Source organism: Camarhynchus parvulus, chromosome 4 (assembly GCF_901933205.1).
Source record: "Camarhynchus parvulus chromosome 4, STF_HiC, whole genome shotgun sequence".
NCBI classification, from domain to species: Eukaryota; Metazoa; Chordata; class Aves; order Passeriformes; family Thraupidae; genus Camarhynchus; species Camarhynchus parvulus.
In genome coordinates, this window is record NC_044574.1 from 35,060,387 (window position 1) to 35,075,498 (window position 15,112).

Below are 15,112 nucleotides of genomic sequence, written 5' to 3' on the forward strand. Positions count from 1 at the left end.
GGCCACACCAGGTCGATCAGAAGGATGGAGCACCTCTCCTAAGAGGAAAAGCTGAGATAGCAGAATAAGCAGAGTAACTGGAGTTGTTCTGCCTGGAAAGTCTTCAGGTCACTTGGAATGGTGACCTCATTGCAGCTTTCCAGTACCTGAAGGGAACTTACTGGAAAGATGAGGCAAGACTATTTAGAAGTGCAGGTAGTGACAAGACAAGGGGAATGGGCTCAAATTGAAACAGAGTAGGCTTAGATTACATATTAGGAAAGAATTCATTACTGTAAGGGTGGTGAGGGACTGGAACAGGCTACTCAGGCTACTGTGTATGCCTCATTCCTGGAAGTTCAAGACCAGGTTGGATGGGTCTCTGAACAGTTTGGTCCACTGGATGGTGTCCTTGCCTATGGAAGGGGGGGTTAGAACTAGGTGATCTTTAAGGTCCCTTCCCACCCAAACCATTCTATGATTCTGTGAAATACAAACTGTATTTGTGGGCCTGACCCTCAGCCTTTGCTGAGGGTTTAGCTCTTCCTTGCCACGACAGGACACCGTTTCCGTGCCTGCACAGCCCGACGCCGGGCCCCGGTTAGCGCCGGGCCCGGCCCGGTTCGCACGGCGCGGGGGCAGCGCGGCCAGGGCCGGGCCGTGCGCGCCTGCGCCGCCGGCTTGGAGGCGGCGGAGCGGAGCGGGGCAGGGCCGGGCAGCGATGGCGGCGGGACGCGGCGGGTCCTGGCAGGGAGTGATGGTCGCGCTCCTCTTCCTCGGTGTGCTGACGCCCGCGGGCGCCGCCTCGGCTGCCGCTCTGCCTGTAGTCATCAACACCTGGGCGTTTAGGACGGCCGCAGAGACAGGTGTTCTGGCGGGGCCCCGGGCTGCAGCGGAGCGGTGGGGCGGTGCTGTGTCTTTCGGGAGCGCCCTCCGGCTGAGGGGCTGCCGGGCGGACCTGGGTGTTGGTGCTGGTTAAGGAAGAACCAGTCTCTGAGGCTGAAGCGTGGCCAGAAGGAGCGGGCTGTGCCCCGGCTGCCAAGCGGCGCTGGCTGCGGAGCCCGGGCTCTGCCCGCCGCGCTGCCCCGTCACGGCTCAGGGGCAGCCCCGCTGCCGGCGGGGAGGCGGCGGGAGGCGCCTCGGCCGGCTCGGAAGGGGGACCCTTCCTGTGGAAGGGCCCAGCGCCGGAGCTTGCCCGTCCGTCTCTGCCGCTGGGAGTCTGCGAGCAAATGGTTTCACTTTCCTCCGTGGGGAATAACGCTAAAAACCGCGACCAAAACCCACGAAAGCTAAAGAGGGGAGTTACGAATTGCGAAAAAGCTAGATCAAAGACATGCTTTTGTTAATAATGTGGTTTTCACTCTTGTGTAGTGTTATTTAAAGCTTTTTTTGTTTTGATTTGGTGGGGTTTTTTTGAGATTCCTCTAAAAAATTAGGTCGTTATATTATTTCTTTGAAACTTGTTTTGTGATGTGTTATCGACAGTCAAAGCAGGCTTTTCTATTGCAATATACATTAGCTGTGAATAGTAATTTTTAAAGACTTGCATATTATTTTATTACAACTGAGTTGTAAGTAACCCCTTACTACAGAATTTTTTCTTGTGAAACGAATTACCAGTAAAGCCTTGGAATGGTCAGAAGTGAAATACAGTAATGAAAATTGCAAGGCCCTTGGCTTTGCAGCTTCTGAAAGCCTGTGCTAAGGCAACTCACAGCAATAAAGGTAGTGGGAATCAGACAATACTCCTCACACTGAAGTTTGTGATAGAGGCAAGCATATGTGGAGTTGGATGCATGGTATTAGGTCTTATTTTTTCCCTGGTGCAGGCAACTTCATGTAATAGTTGTGAAGCATCGGTGATTATTAGGCTTCTTGGCATTTGCTGCCTCCCCTGTGCTGGGTCTGTCAGGTGATGGAGTGCCAGAGCCAGCACAAATTGGAGTAAGCAGGACTGTGATTGTCAGTGGCAGCAAGCTGAAGCACCTTAGAGGATCTTGCCTGAGGTCCATCCTTGTGAAATCTATGTGCAATGCCTTCAGGCTCAGTGTATTCAAGTCATGTCGTTTGACACGTCTGCAATGTCTGACAGAGCTGCGCCATGATCTAGATCCTGAAGAATGGAACACAAAGGGTTGAACAGGAGAATGTGGAGACTTCATTTCATATATGTAATTTTCACTTTGCTTTTGTGCTTACGTAGTTACTGATGCAGATTCGTACCTTTTTATTCTGCAGTTGGACACTTAATACTCTCATATGAAGCTTTTGAGGGCAGCTTTTTTTTTGGCCTTTTTTTGTTCTTTTTTTGTGTTGGAGGATTTTTTTCCCCTTCTTCCTTCTCCCAGAAGGCTTTAAACAAGTGGTGATAAAGTAATAATTGGTTTTGGACAGAGAAGGGCATTTGATATGGAGAACTCGTGATAATGGTTAATAAATAATACCTCAGTCAAAAGAAAAGCTGTGTTTCTCAGTCAGAAATACTAATCAGATATGCAAGGAAAAGAATATTTAGAAAAGTGAATAGTGAGTTTAGAAAATTTAATCAATTCTTTGATTATATTTTGACTTCATAATCTGTAATTTATAGTTTACTAGTTTTTATCCACTTATGTAATACACCTGCATCATGTCTATCTTCAAGCAGCAGTGTAAACTCTTTTCCCTAGTGACATTTAATTATTTGTGTTTATTACAGCTTGGAGAGTATTGGAGTCAGGAGGTTCAGAGCTGGATGCGGTCGAGAGAGGCTGTGGTCAGTGTGAGATCGATCAGTGCGATGGGAGCGTGGGCTACGGAGGAAGCCCAGATGAAAGTGGAGAAACAACTCTGGATGCAATGATTATGGATGGGTAAGGAAACTGTATGGAGAAGAGAATGATCCCTGCTGTTATAAATGACTCAGACCCCAAGTGGGAATGCATTATAAGAGTTTTATTGAGAAGAATAAAAACGTTCACAAGGCAGAAGGGACAGCGCTGGGAACATGGCCTAACACCAGAGGCTCATCTGGCAGCTCCACGTTTTATACCCCTGGTGTTCCATCAGCTTGCTGCATATTTGTTTTCATTTTACATAGTCTTGCCCCATATCATTCTCCTGGGTGCCCACACGGTTTCATCAGTGTGATCCTCAGGGCCATCACTGGATGAGTTCTGCTGCTTTTAAGGTTGTGTCTCAAAGGTTAGGCCAGCAACAGTCTGTCCAATGTGAACTCACAAACCCACACCACAACACACAGAACCATCCTCACAACCAGGCCACTGCAACAATATCAACCACTCCACAGCACATATCACTATGTTTACATAATATTTACAACATCATAATATTTAATCAGCAATATAATTAATAATATCAATTCATGCAACACCCAGTGAAAGCCAACTTCCATTAACTTGTTTCTCACACCTGCCATTTTTAGCACACTTAAAGATTGTTACAGGATTTTGGTGCTTTGGGGATGACTATGGGGCAAGCTAACTTGTAGAACAAGGAAAAATAACATACCTGATTGTGGAAGAGTAGGAAATGACTCTTCACCTGTAGTGCATTAATCCAGTTCTAGGTATAGCAGCTGAAACAGGTGGTTTATAGTATTGTTAGCTTTCCCTTTACATTCAGTCCATAAATATTTCACTTTTGGAGCAATTGTCTTCAATAATTTATTTGCTGTTTAAAGCTGTCTGATTAAAAAGTAATTGCAAATGTGTGGTTCATGTTATGAGTTTATGTAACAAAATAGTTACTCTACTGAAAATATTGCTGTGAATGGAAGTACTGTTTTTGAGCAACATTTCCATGCCTGTGAAAGGAAACAATATATGTAGGAAGTCTTTCCCTACCAATGTAGTGACATCTGTCTGTGCCATAGAACAATTAAAGCATTATGTTAAAGGAGCAAGCGTTTTGATTTAGATGAGAACAGATTTTGTCTAGTAAAAAATGTGCACTTATTCTTGTACTTATAATAAGTTTTAAATATTCCTTGTTTCCAGAAACACTATGGAAGTTGGGGCTGTTGCAGATCTCAGGCGTGTGAAAAATGCGATTGGTGTAGCACGAAAGGTCATTGAATACACTAAGCATACATTACTAGTGGGAGAGTCAGGTAATTATTCCTTTAACTCTTTCCAAGTCAAACCCTCATTTTAAAACACTTCATAATAAAATTGCCATGTTTACATCTTGGTAATACAGGTAGAAGAATTCTTGACAATCAAATCAATCTACTCAAATAGTTCAAAAGTGTTTATTCTTTCGTTCTGTGTCCATGAAATAGATTTATTTTTAGACAGAAAAAATAGTTGTATGTTTTTTTCCATTAGCTTAACTGCAAATATTGACTTGTAATCCCAAGGCTAATATCACTGATATCCAAGTTACCAAAGATGATTTATTAAAAGACACTATAGAAACTGTTAGATGTAAATGTTGCATTTAAAACCAGTAACTTTTTTCTAAGGAATGGCAGAATTAATAGACACTGGTGTTAAATTCTAATATTTTGGTATATATTGAATATGATTAGTGTATTTCATAGTTTAAAAGTATTAGTGAGAGCTCATTAGAGGCTGTACTCCCAGGCACAACAAAAGAGCAATAGCAAATTGGAGGATTAGTTGAGCTTTTTAAATACAGGCTGCTGTTGGTAGAGTAGTACCAGTTTAAAAAAAGAGCCGTTCATTCCCCAGAGGGGGTGTGAGTGGTGAACACGTTTCTTGGCTTTTAAGAAGCCTGCTCTGAGCCTGTGCCTACTCAGAAAGAAATATGCAGATAAGTGTGGAAAATGACATCTGAGCATTAATGGTGATTCAATTGCTTTGAAATTGGTAAGAAAAGATAAAATATTCTTGAAGTAATTAGCATGTGCAAAAGTAAGTGCATGAGCAGTTTTTCTGATGGAGTAAAATGGAACAATTTTGGGAGGTGAGGATACAATTTGACTGAAGGTCTGAACAGAGAAACCTGTGGATTCTGTTTAATTTAAGGCAATTGACCATGATGATGGGTGGCTTTTCTAAGAGAAATTTCACATGTAGTGCAGAAAAAGAAATTGAATGAAGAAAAAAGAATGAACAGAAAGGATAAGGAAAATGAAGAAACAGAAGGATTAAAGTGCTGATTTTAGATACATTTTCCAACCTAAGAAGATAGCTCTTTGCTTAATGGAGGGATGTGGACAAGTTTATTATGCTGAATACTTATTGTCAGTGATAGCTTGCTCAGAAGACAACACCTAGCAGTAATGGCAAAAGAAAGATGTGAAAGCTAAAGATTCATCTGAGTAAAAATTGGAGATGGTATTCAATGTTAATGAATTAATGAAAACAGTGGAGAAATTGAGAAAGACTATTTCTTTTGAAGAAATGTATTTTTTGTGGAAATCAGAACTTGGATAAGAGAAACTCTGTCTTCACCAGATGAAGATAAATAAAAAGAAAATCCATATGAACCCTCAAACTGGCATGTGAGAGAGCAAAATAAAAATACTTGTATTTCTAAATAGAAATACTTGTATTACAGAAAAAAAAGCCAGAACAGTAAAATCTTTTCATATAAATCTATGTAATCTCTGCAGCCATTTTTTATTCAAGATGCAAAATTAGGAACTCTGCTTCCTGGAATAGAAACGATGTTTCAAAAATTATGAAAGAATTCCTGACAAACATGCACAAGCACAATTTTATCTTGCAAAAAACCCCAAAAAACAAAACAAAACCCCCAAACAAATAAAAAAAAAAAAACAAAAAAAAAACCAACAAAACCAAAACAACAACAAAAAACCCAAATTCTGCATGTTTGTTCTATGAGTGGGAAAGTATTTATTTAATTGAAGCTGTCAGTTTTCTTTTCCTCTGAGTGCTGATACTTGTGTCAGCTTTTAAGAAAAACATAGAAAAGCAGTCCAGGAATAATTGAAGGCTTCTCTTAATTCTTGGACTGGATGAGTTTGTTCAACTGTGTATTATAGTGACATTATTATCAAGGATTGATAATATAATTTCAAGCATCTGCACCTAGCAACAGTATCTCTTACTGGGTAATATCAAAGGTATCTACAGCTAAAAGATGACAGAAGAGTTGATCTTTTTTCTTTTCTTTTTGCCTAATGATAAGTCATTCTTAGAAGTGTAGCATTCTTTCACTGCTTGTGTTGGTATTTCTTTTGCTCTCTTGCCACATACTATATTAATTTTCAAAACAAAGAAGTAGTCACTTCTAAAGCTGCAAGGACAAAGTGAAATGTGATGTAAGCTGGTGGATTGCTTTCTTCAGTTTTAATGGCAAACATAGTGTTATGTTATTTATATTTGATAAAAACTTGCTTTTTAGGGAAAATACACGTGTATCTGTATGATTTACTTATTTCTGTGATGCTTAGGCCATTCTTGCTTCGCACTCTTAATTGTTTCCAGTTGATTAACAGAGTTGAATTTGTTTCTCTTTCAATGGGAAAACTTTTATGTCACTGCCTGTGAAATGCGAGTTGGCTACTGCAGTTGTACATCACTCTGATGGCTGAAGCTGCTCCCTAAGGATGTATTTCTCATCTCCAAAAAGGATGTTGAATTTCTTGATTTCTAAAAAAACAAAACATGAATACATTATGATAAAACCCATAAAACTGTGAATAAATTAATGTTTCTTTTTTATTTTGTTCTTGCTTTTCAAGCCTCCCTGTTTGCTGTAAGAATGGGGTTTCCATATGAAGATTTAACTACCCAGAAATCCCTTTCACTGTATTCAGAGTGGCTTAATCAAAGCTGTCAGCCAAACTACTGGAAGGTACAGTGCAGTGATGGCAGTGAAGGGGGGATTTGGCAGTGAAGGGGGGATTTAGAAGTGAAGGGGGGATTCAGTAGTGTGTCTTCCTTTCAATTTTTCTTCCTTCCTTCTTTGCATGTGAAGAAAAAGAAGTTTTGTTTATTAGATAGAAAAAACTTAGTATTACTAAGCACTTGCTAGACTCAGGAGCGTATGTGCCTAGTTATTATTTCTTAGCTCCTGCTGCTTTTGATCTTGCTGCAGTAGTGTTTTGGTGTGGGAGTTAATTAGTTTTTAATTGGGACAGGACTTAACAAAATAAACAGACCAGTGTATGTATTTTTTTATGCATGTATAAATTTCTTAAAGAAAATCTTACAGTAATAATTAAGGTCTTTAAATAGTTTAGAGGCATTATGCTGACCTGTGAATACATCAGGTTAGTGCAGATCTCCATTCAACTTGCCTGTTGTGGTGAGCTTGGCTTGTTGTTTGAATGGGGCTTTTTTTTGCTTTGGGTGTTACAGAATTCTACATGTTTGTACACTAGTTTGTTTTGGTTTTTTTTCACCAGTCAGTTGAGCAAAAGAGAGTCCTTAATTTGAACAACATAACTTTTCCAGGAAAATCTTTTTACTGTATAATGGCAGAAATCAGCCTTTATTCATTAAGCAAAACAATTTTGGGATCTCAGTACATATCTGTGGCTTAAGTACTGTGCATCTAATGCCTTTATGGTAGATTATAGGTATTGACTGGGTATTTTTTAATTTATCTGTATTGAATATGTTATATTATTCATGCAAATCACAAACTAATTACAGAATGTGGTGCCAGACTCTTCAAAGTCCTGTGGACCATATAAACGACGTGAAGAAGTAACTTATAAAGAGGAACAGACCAGCTCACAAAGAAGTGTTCATAACCATGATACTATTGGTAACAACTTTTGGTAACTCTGATGCTGATCTTTTTTCCTCATTCCTCTAACAATTAAATCATACTTATTTAAAGAAGAGTATTTAATATAGGAATTATTTTCTGTTTATAGGGTTTCAAGAGTCTGTTACTTACATGTTAGGATGGAGTGCCTAAAAGTAGGATTTATTTTTGTTTTTTTCAAGTTCACTGGCTGCACAGACACTTGCTTCATTTTTTGCCATTAACTCTTGTTCATTGCCCTGCTGCTTTTCCCATAGATAGCTTGGCATAATTGCTTGGGCAGCTGTGGATGCTTAGTTTAATATAATTATGTTTGTCTTAATTATGGTGTGCTGTCAGACCAACTTTAAAGGCCTTGCAGTGGTAGAAGAACTTAGTCCTGTTGCCAACTAAAAGCAGTGTTTTTCACACTCCTTGAGCTTATAAAATAAAGTTTGCTTTAATTTTTCTTGTATTCTGGCTTTTTTCTAAATCAGTAAATTTCTACAGAAACTAACTTTAAAACAAGTTAGCAGTAGTAGTCCCTAAAACTTCTGAGAGTTTACTGATTGAGGATTGTTAATTGCTAAGACTGTAAGTTGATTAATGAGCAGATCAGACAAAGGACTAGAGCAGTTACAGGTTCATGTCTTTCATATCTTTATACTTCGTAGTCTTGAAACTTGCACGTTTTGGTTTAGTTTGGATTTTCCTAAGTTTAGCAATAACTTTCTGTCTGGTGGTCTTTACAATACCAAGAATTACCAAGTTGTTAGTGCCAACTAAATAAATGTGCTAGTAGTGTTCCTGAATATGTTTTGTTCCTGTTGAAAATCTTAGGTATGGTTGTAATTGGTGTGAGTGGAACAGTTGCTTCTGGGACATCTACTAATGGTGCAATCCACAAACTTCCAGGGTTAGTATCTCTGATTTTACAAAAACACTTTTTTCCCACCTTGTTTCCTATGTTAAACTTGTCATTGAGGCTTAAAATGTTTACCTGTAGATCACAAAACGGCTTTGCCTTTTTTTGTACACTTGCCATAAATCCTAATATTGAGAAACTGATTCAGTTCAAGAGTTCTTGTTGCGTTTGAGGGAATGGTTGTTTTTCAGCTTGGTTAATTCACCATACAGAGGCACAAACAACTGGCACAGTTGTGAGACAACTTGTAAGGCAAGGCACCAGGGACAAATAAGCATTTTGGAGAGGCGCACAGTCTCCTAAGAAATGTACATAAAATCAGAGCCTCAGGCTTGTGTTATGTCTTTGAGATACTTTTTCTACACAGTTAGGATTATTGTCTGTCAACCAAGTCAGACAACTTCTGGATTTAGCAACAAGTTGTTGAACATATTAATGTCCCCAGCTGCTTACTGTTGCCCACAGGCTAAAGCTCACTGGCTTAACTATTGTCAGTATAATAACAGACAGTTATGCATTGGCAGTGGATTAAACCTCAGGTTATCACAGATAATTTTTACAGGTAGTTTTAAGACAAGACTTTTGACTGCAGTGAATTGACCTCTTTACCTGTTCTGTTCTCCTGTGGGTTTAATGCTAAGTCAGCTGAAGGCAGTAAGGCTGACAAAGTTTGGTTTATATTTTCCATTGTTCACTACAGGCGTGTGGGAGATTCTCCAATAGCTGGAGCAGGATCCTATGCGGATAGTACAGCTGGAGGAGCTGCCGCCACTGGGGATGGTGACATCATGATGCGCTTCTTACCCAGGTGTGTCCTTAGGGCAGACTTTGCTAGATTTCTGCAGCAAAATGTGGACTCAGCAAATGAAGAAATTGATTAAAAATATGGTCTGACTTAGTGGCTGCTGAAGTGGGAGTAAAGGAAGGAGTGGAAGGGGAAAGAATAGTAGCAGAACCAAGTTACCCTTTTGATCTGTTTTAAAAGAAGATACTTAAATATCTTGATGACAGATCCCTTAATACTGCCAAACTGTGAGCAAACAGGCAGTGGCTAATTGAGTATATTTCCAATCTGTATGCTTTTTAGCAGAACCGATTAGCTTTCTTCTCCAAAGCATTTTGTGCGTGGGAAAGTATCATAAATTGTAGAAAGGATGAGCTGTGGGTCTCAGCTCACTCAGGAGGTATCACTGCAGCAATCCTTTGTAATTGCATCTAATTTGAAACTGAAAGAGGTGTTTTAGTGTTGTCACAGTGGTTGCATAAACTGTAAGAAATGTCTCTCTTTGTGAGCATCCTTGTGGGTTGGTCTCAGCAGGAATCAATTATGGAAGTCCATGCTGAACATAATGGCACTGATGCTTGAAGGATAATACAGAAGTGGCCTTCATATCACTCAGACAACTTCTCTGAAACTTTGGCAGCCAAGAAAGCCTGCAAGCTGTTGCATATTTACAGATGTTGTCAGTGAATTTCAAGCTGTTCTGAGTCAGTCTTTCAAACACAAGGCACTTGACAACTTCATGAATTACCTATCTTGTCATACAAGATACCAAGATGAGTAGTGAGTTGATCTCCACTATAAGGTTAGTCAGTAAAAGCTTAGATTACACTTAAGCAGCCTGAAGTGTTTGTCTGTAATGCTTAAAACATTTAATGTTGGCACCAGTGGGTTAATTACCAGACTACGTGGTTAATTACTGGTTCCTTGTAGATAAAGATTTTTACTAATTCCAGGATATTTAGATATTCCCACATGAAAACAAAGACAAAAATTAACCTCCCAGAAGTGAAGGGTCAAAATAAAGGGCAAAATTGTTAATATTTTCCATATGTCTTCATTGAGGTGGTAACTTCTTGTTGAGTTTTTGATTAGTCAGGAATGAAATACAGCTTTATATCAGATAGTCTTTAGATAACTTGAACCTTTTGATTGTTAGAATAAACAAATCAAAGATAATAGGTAGTCTCAAAATGCAAGAGTTTTTTCTTTTCTGTGGTACTTTGATAACATCTGTAATTAATGCAATCTGTAGATGTCTTAGTGTAACGAGTTTGTCTTGGTATATGCATCTTTCATCAAAGCATAAAATGTTGTTTGCTTGTAAGTTATGTCATGAGTTATTTAATCTTCAGGTTCTGAAAGAAAATGGCATCATAAGTAATCTTTTACCTTTTACCTCAGGACACTTTGGAAATGCAACTGGTTCATCTCAAGCAATTTCTTTCAATACAAAGGAAATTAATTTTGATTACTCTTAGAATAAGGAGGGTTTTTTAATCATTTTGCAAAAAGTTTGAAAGTGGCTCAAAGTCCTGGTCAAAACATGGTGCCTTCATATTCATAACATAAAGAAAATCTGTCAATTTTGATGTTTTCAGAAACTTAATTTTTTTCTGAAAGATTTTTTTAATGCTTACTGAACTCACTAATTTATCAGTAATGTAATACTGAGTTTTCCTCAAAAAATTATCTTGACATTAGCCTTTCTGAAAATTAGCAATTACTTCTAATGTTAAACCAAGTCATGTGATGAAAAGTAGAAGTCTTCTAAGCCACTGCTTCTTGCAGTTTTTTAACTGATCTTTTGCTTAGCCTCTTCTACTGCAAATGATCAGAGTTCTGTCTTGGTTTGGCCTGCCATAGAATGATACATGGTATAGATGTCATCTTGTAGTCCCTTTTAGTCTTGTTTTTAATTGCTTTTTGTGTACAATTTGAGTAATAATTGCCAATAAGAAGTTGGCCTAAAAATTATCATGTGTTTCCATTATTCAAAGAAACCAGGGTCTCTTCTGTGGTATTTTAAATTATGTAACCTAAATGGCTAATTTTCTGGGTATGGGGTTGGGTTTTTTTTAGTTATCAAGCTGTGGAATATATGAGGATGGGAACAGACCCAACAGTAGCCTGTCAGAAAGTTATTTCCAGAATCCAGAAGTACGCTCCAAAGTTCTTTGGTGCTATCATTTGTGCCAATACAACTGGAAGTTATGGTATGTATTTTGTTGTGCAGACAAAGGTGCTTGACCTAACTAGGTCACTGGTGTACAAAACTGAGCAGAAATTTTAAAAAAGTCTTTAATTGTTCTTTGAAGACTGCAGCAGTACTGGCCATTCACAGTATGGAATGCTGGTTAGCAGGGCAGCTGTGTCCTAGTGCAGACTGGAGATAATTTAATTTTGCATTTTGATGTCTTAGACTTTTACAAAATTTATGGAAGTCTTAGCAAAGCCCAAAAATATTTACAATCTTCATTTATTTTCCTGGACTGTATATGATTAATTTGAAGGTTTTAAAAAAAGACTGCTTTGCCTTCCCTAGATATGGCATAAGGGAGAGAGAATATGAATGTTAAGCATAGCTTCAAAGTGATCTAAGAGTAGTCATTGTGCCAGGCATCTCATTAGTGAACTCTTAGATCAGTGGGAAATACAATTTGCTAATCAATGTGGATTATTTAGTTAGACTGCTTTGCTTATTCTTTGATCTGCTACTTCCTATAGTTGTGTGTTTAAGAGATTAGTGTTGAAGGAACTCATTAAATTAATCAGGATTGAAAGAGAGAGAGATTTTCCTGACTTGTGTTACTGTTTTGAATTGTACTATAAGGGCATTAATTGCACTACAACAGCCAGCAGTACTGTATTTTAACTTTAAAATTAAATACTTTCAAGATGTCTTGGGTTAAACATTTTGTAAACGAATAATTATACCACTGTAGTAGAATTAGTAACTGGATCTTTAGATTATAAAGTACAGTGACAGAGAGACTAATCCCAAATGTAGTAAATTAGAATCTTGTTTTCTTTTTTTCTTAGGTGCTGCATGTAATAAAATTCCAGGATTCACTCAGTTTCACTTCATGGTTTCAAACCCTTTGCTAAGTCGACCAACTGAGCAAGTAGTAGACTGCATTTAATTCCTTTTGTCCTGTTAGCATCTCAACTTAGAAGAGGACAGTGCTAAGTTCCACCAGTTATTACTTCTTAAAAATGGTTGTCTCTAGCATTTAATGGGCTATTATGGTCTGCTTGTTTTCCTAAGAACTGAGTAGCCAGAAGTGATGAATAGTAACCATTGAACAGGCCCTTTACCTTGCCATTAAAAAATATATTTGTCAGACATTTGGAATAGTGAGCTGGAAGTGGAACTAAGATTCTACACATAAAATTTATGCTGAGAATATTTAATTGTCTTTCTAAGATTTAGTCAAGGTTTTCTCTTGAAAAGAAAATTGCATGAAAATGCTGACACACAAGGAAAGGGGCTTGAGGAGTAGTGGAGACTATTTCAAAGCTTTAATGAAGAGACAAGAAGTCCTTATGGACCATTCTCACTTGTTCCACAACAGCTGAGAATACATTTGAATAGACAGTACATGCAAGCATCCCTGGTAGTACAAACCTTCAAGGAATTTTGGTTGACTGACTGGATGTGAAGACAAATTATTAGAAATCATCCTCTCACCTGTTTTTTGTAGTGGAAGCTATGAACCATAATCACAGTGATTTCCTTGTCAGTAATATGCTGTGCACTCGCCCTGTCCTAGAGCACGTTAACCTCTGCAAAGGAGCAGTTATATGCCTAGAGTGTGACAGTTACCTATAGCTTTGGGTTTTGTCACTTTCTGTGTCTAGAGACATCAGGATTCATTTGGAATAGAACTTCAGCATAATGAGGATTATTCCACAGGTATTTGAAGATCTGTTTGATCATTCTCTTAAATTGGTGGCTTGCTGATTTGACAGAATCATTGCTAAACTTGAGCTAAGAAATGGCAAAAGAGGAGAGTGAGTAAAAAGAATGTGTCTTGTCACTTTAATTATTCTCTGTCTACTTAAATAAAATCATTGGGTAATAAAAGCACACATTAATGTATTAATAAAGTCATTTAGATGCTTGTGTACTGTGCCTTAGATTAATTGTTGCTTTATGTTTCAAGGTGGTATCTTTAAAAGCTGGAAATAAACCATTCAAGCTAGAATGGCTATGTTTAATGGCTTGCTATTGAACTTCATCAGCAAAGTGATTTACTCACTTCTGTCACTGGATCCTCAGAGCATGTTGTAGTAGTATTCACTGCAGGCCACAGAAGGCTTTTGTCAGAGAAGCTCCTACTGAATACATCTGTAATGGATTAAGATAAGTTTTCTACCTGTGCTACCTACAATCCTTCTTCCATGGCTGCTCTATCTTCAGATAACTCAGGCAGTCAAGCGCAAATAGATTAATAAAATCCTAGTGATTGCTACTTTGAAGACTGCAGCATGGATTATGAACACAGAAGGTTCAGTACTGCGAGCAGAGCAGTAATGTCTCAAATTTCTGCAGCTGAATGCTCCAGGATTCATTTCTCAAAGAGGTTTGGGAACATCCATAGCTTGCTTTCTAGAGTGCTTATGTCACTGTGTACAAGCTAGTCTATGCCACTATGTTATAGTGCCCTATAACAGTGTATCTTGAAGTCACTGTTACAATGCAAACTTCCTACATAGCTTAGCTGTGCTGGCTGACAGCAGCTGAATGTGAGCCAGCTGTGTCCAGGTGGCCAAGAAGGCAGTGGCATCCTGGCCTGTATCAGCAATGGTGTGGCCAGTGGGACCAGGACAGGGATTGTCCCTCTGTGCTCAGAACTGGTGAAACCAGACTTTGAGTCCTGTGTCCAGTTCTGGGCCCCTCATAACACAAGGGACATTGAGGGGTTGGAGTGAGTCCAGAGAAGGGCAGTGGAGCTGTTGAAGGGTCTAGAGGGTAAATCCTAGGAGTGGCTGGGGGACAGGGGTTGTTTAGCCTGGAGAAAAGGAGGCTATGGGGGGACCTGACTGCTCTTTACAACTGTCTGAAAGGAGGCTGTAGCCAGGTGGGAGGCAGCCTTTTTATCCAGACTGCCAGTGACAGGACAAGGGGAAATGGCCTCAAACTGTGCCAAGGAAAGTTCAGGTTGGATATCAGGAGGAGTTTCTTCACTGGAAGGGTAGTCAAGCATAGGAATGGGCTGCCCAGGGAGATGGTGCGGTCACTGTCTCTGGAAGTGTTCCATAAAAGACTGGACATGGCACTTTGTAATATGTTTTTTTTGGCATGGTGATGTTTGATGAAAGGTTGGACTTGGTGATCCTGGAGATCTTTTCCAACCTTACTGATTCTATTAATCTATGAAAATTACTTGTGTCCATGAGACATAGGCATTAATACATATGGTTAGATAATATGGGTTTCTTTGTGATGATGCATTAGTTATAAATGAAAGGGTTTGTTTGTGTAAATTATTTTGATATATCATTAATTTGACAATATATTAAATCATAATATTAAGAATGTACCATTCTGATGTTATGGACAGAATTCAGAATTAGAAAAATAATGGCCTTGATATTTTGTCTTAAAATATTTTTTTAAAGGTTGCTAAGGATGTTCTGTTATGCTTAGCAGACACACAATTTTTTTTAGAAAAGATATCAAGTACAGACTCCTCTCAAAAGTAAGCAAAAACTATTACAATCTGTTGGATTGC

General features: G+C 38.7%; 1 protein-coding gene across 1 annotated transcript; it reads left to right on the top strand.

Moving 5' to 3' along the window:
• The first annotated feature begins 661 nt into the window (after positions 1-661).
• On the top strand, positions 662-14,438 carry AGA (aspartylglucosaminidase). Its single transcript, XM_030948396.1, has 9 exons — positions 662-845; positions 2,678-2,831; positions 3,978-4,090; positions 6,656-6,768; positions 7,572-7,686; positions 8,509-8,584; positions 9,294-9,401; positions 11,457-11,590; positions 12,417-14,438. The coding sequence occupies exons 1-9, from the start codon at positions 701-703 to the stop codon at positions 12,515-12,517; spliced, it is 1,059 nt and encodes a 352-aa protein (XP_030804256.1). The 5' UTR covers positions 662-700; the 3' UTR covers positions 12,518-14,438.
• The last annotated feature ends 674 nt before the right edge of the window (positions 14,439-15,112 follow it).

Coding starts and splice junctions, on each gene's coding strand:
- AGA (XM_030948396.1), top strand. CDS start 701: ATGGCGGCGGGACGCGGCGGGTCCTGGCAGGGAGTGATGGTCGCGCTC. Junction 8,585..9,293: donor GCAATCCACAAACTTCCAGG/GTTAGTATCTCT, acceptor TGTTCACTACAG/GCGTGTGGGAGATTCTCCAA. Junction 9,402..11,456: donor ATGATGCGCTTCTTACCCAG/GTGTGTCCTTAG, acceptor GGTTTTTTTTAG/TTATCAAGCTGTGGAATATA.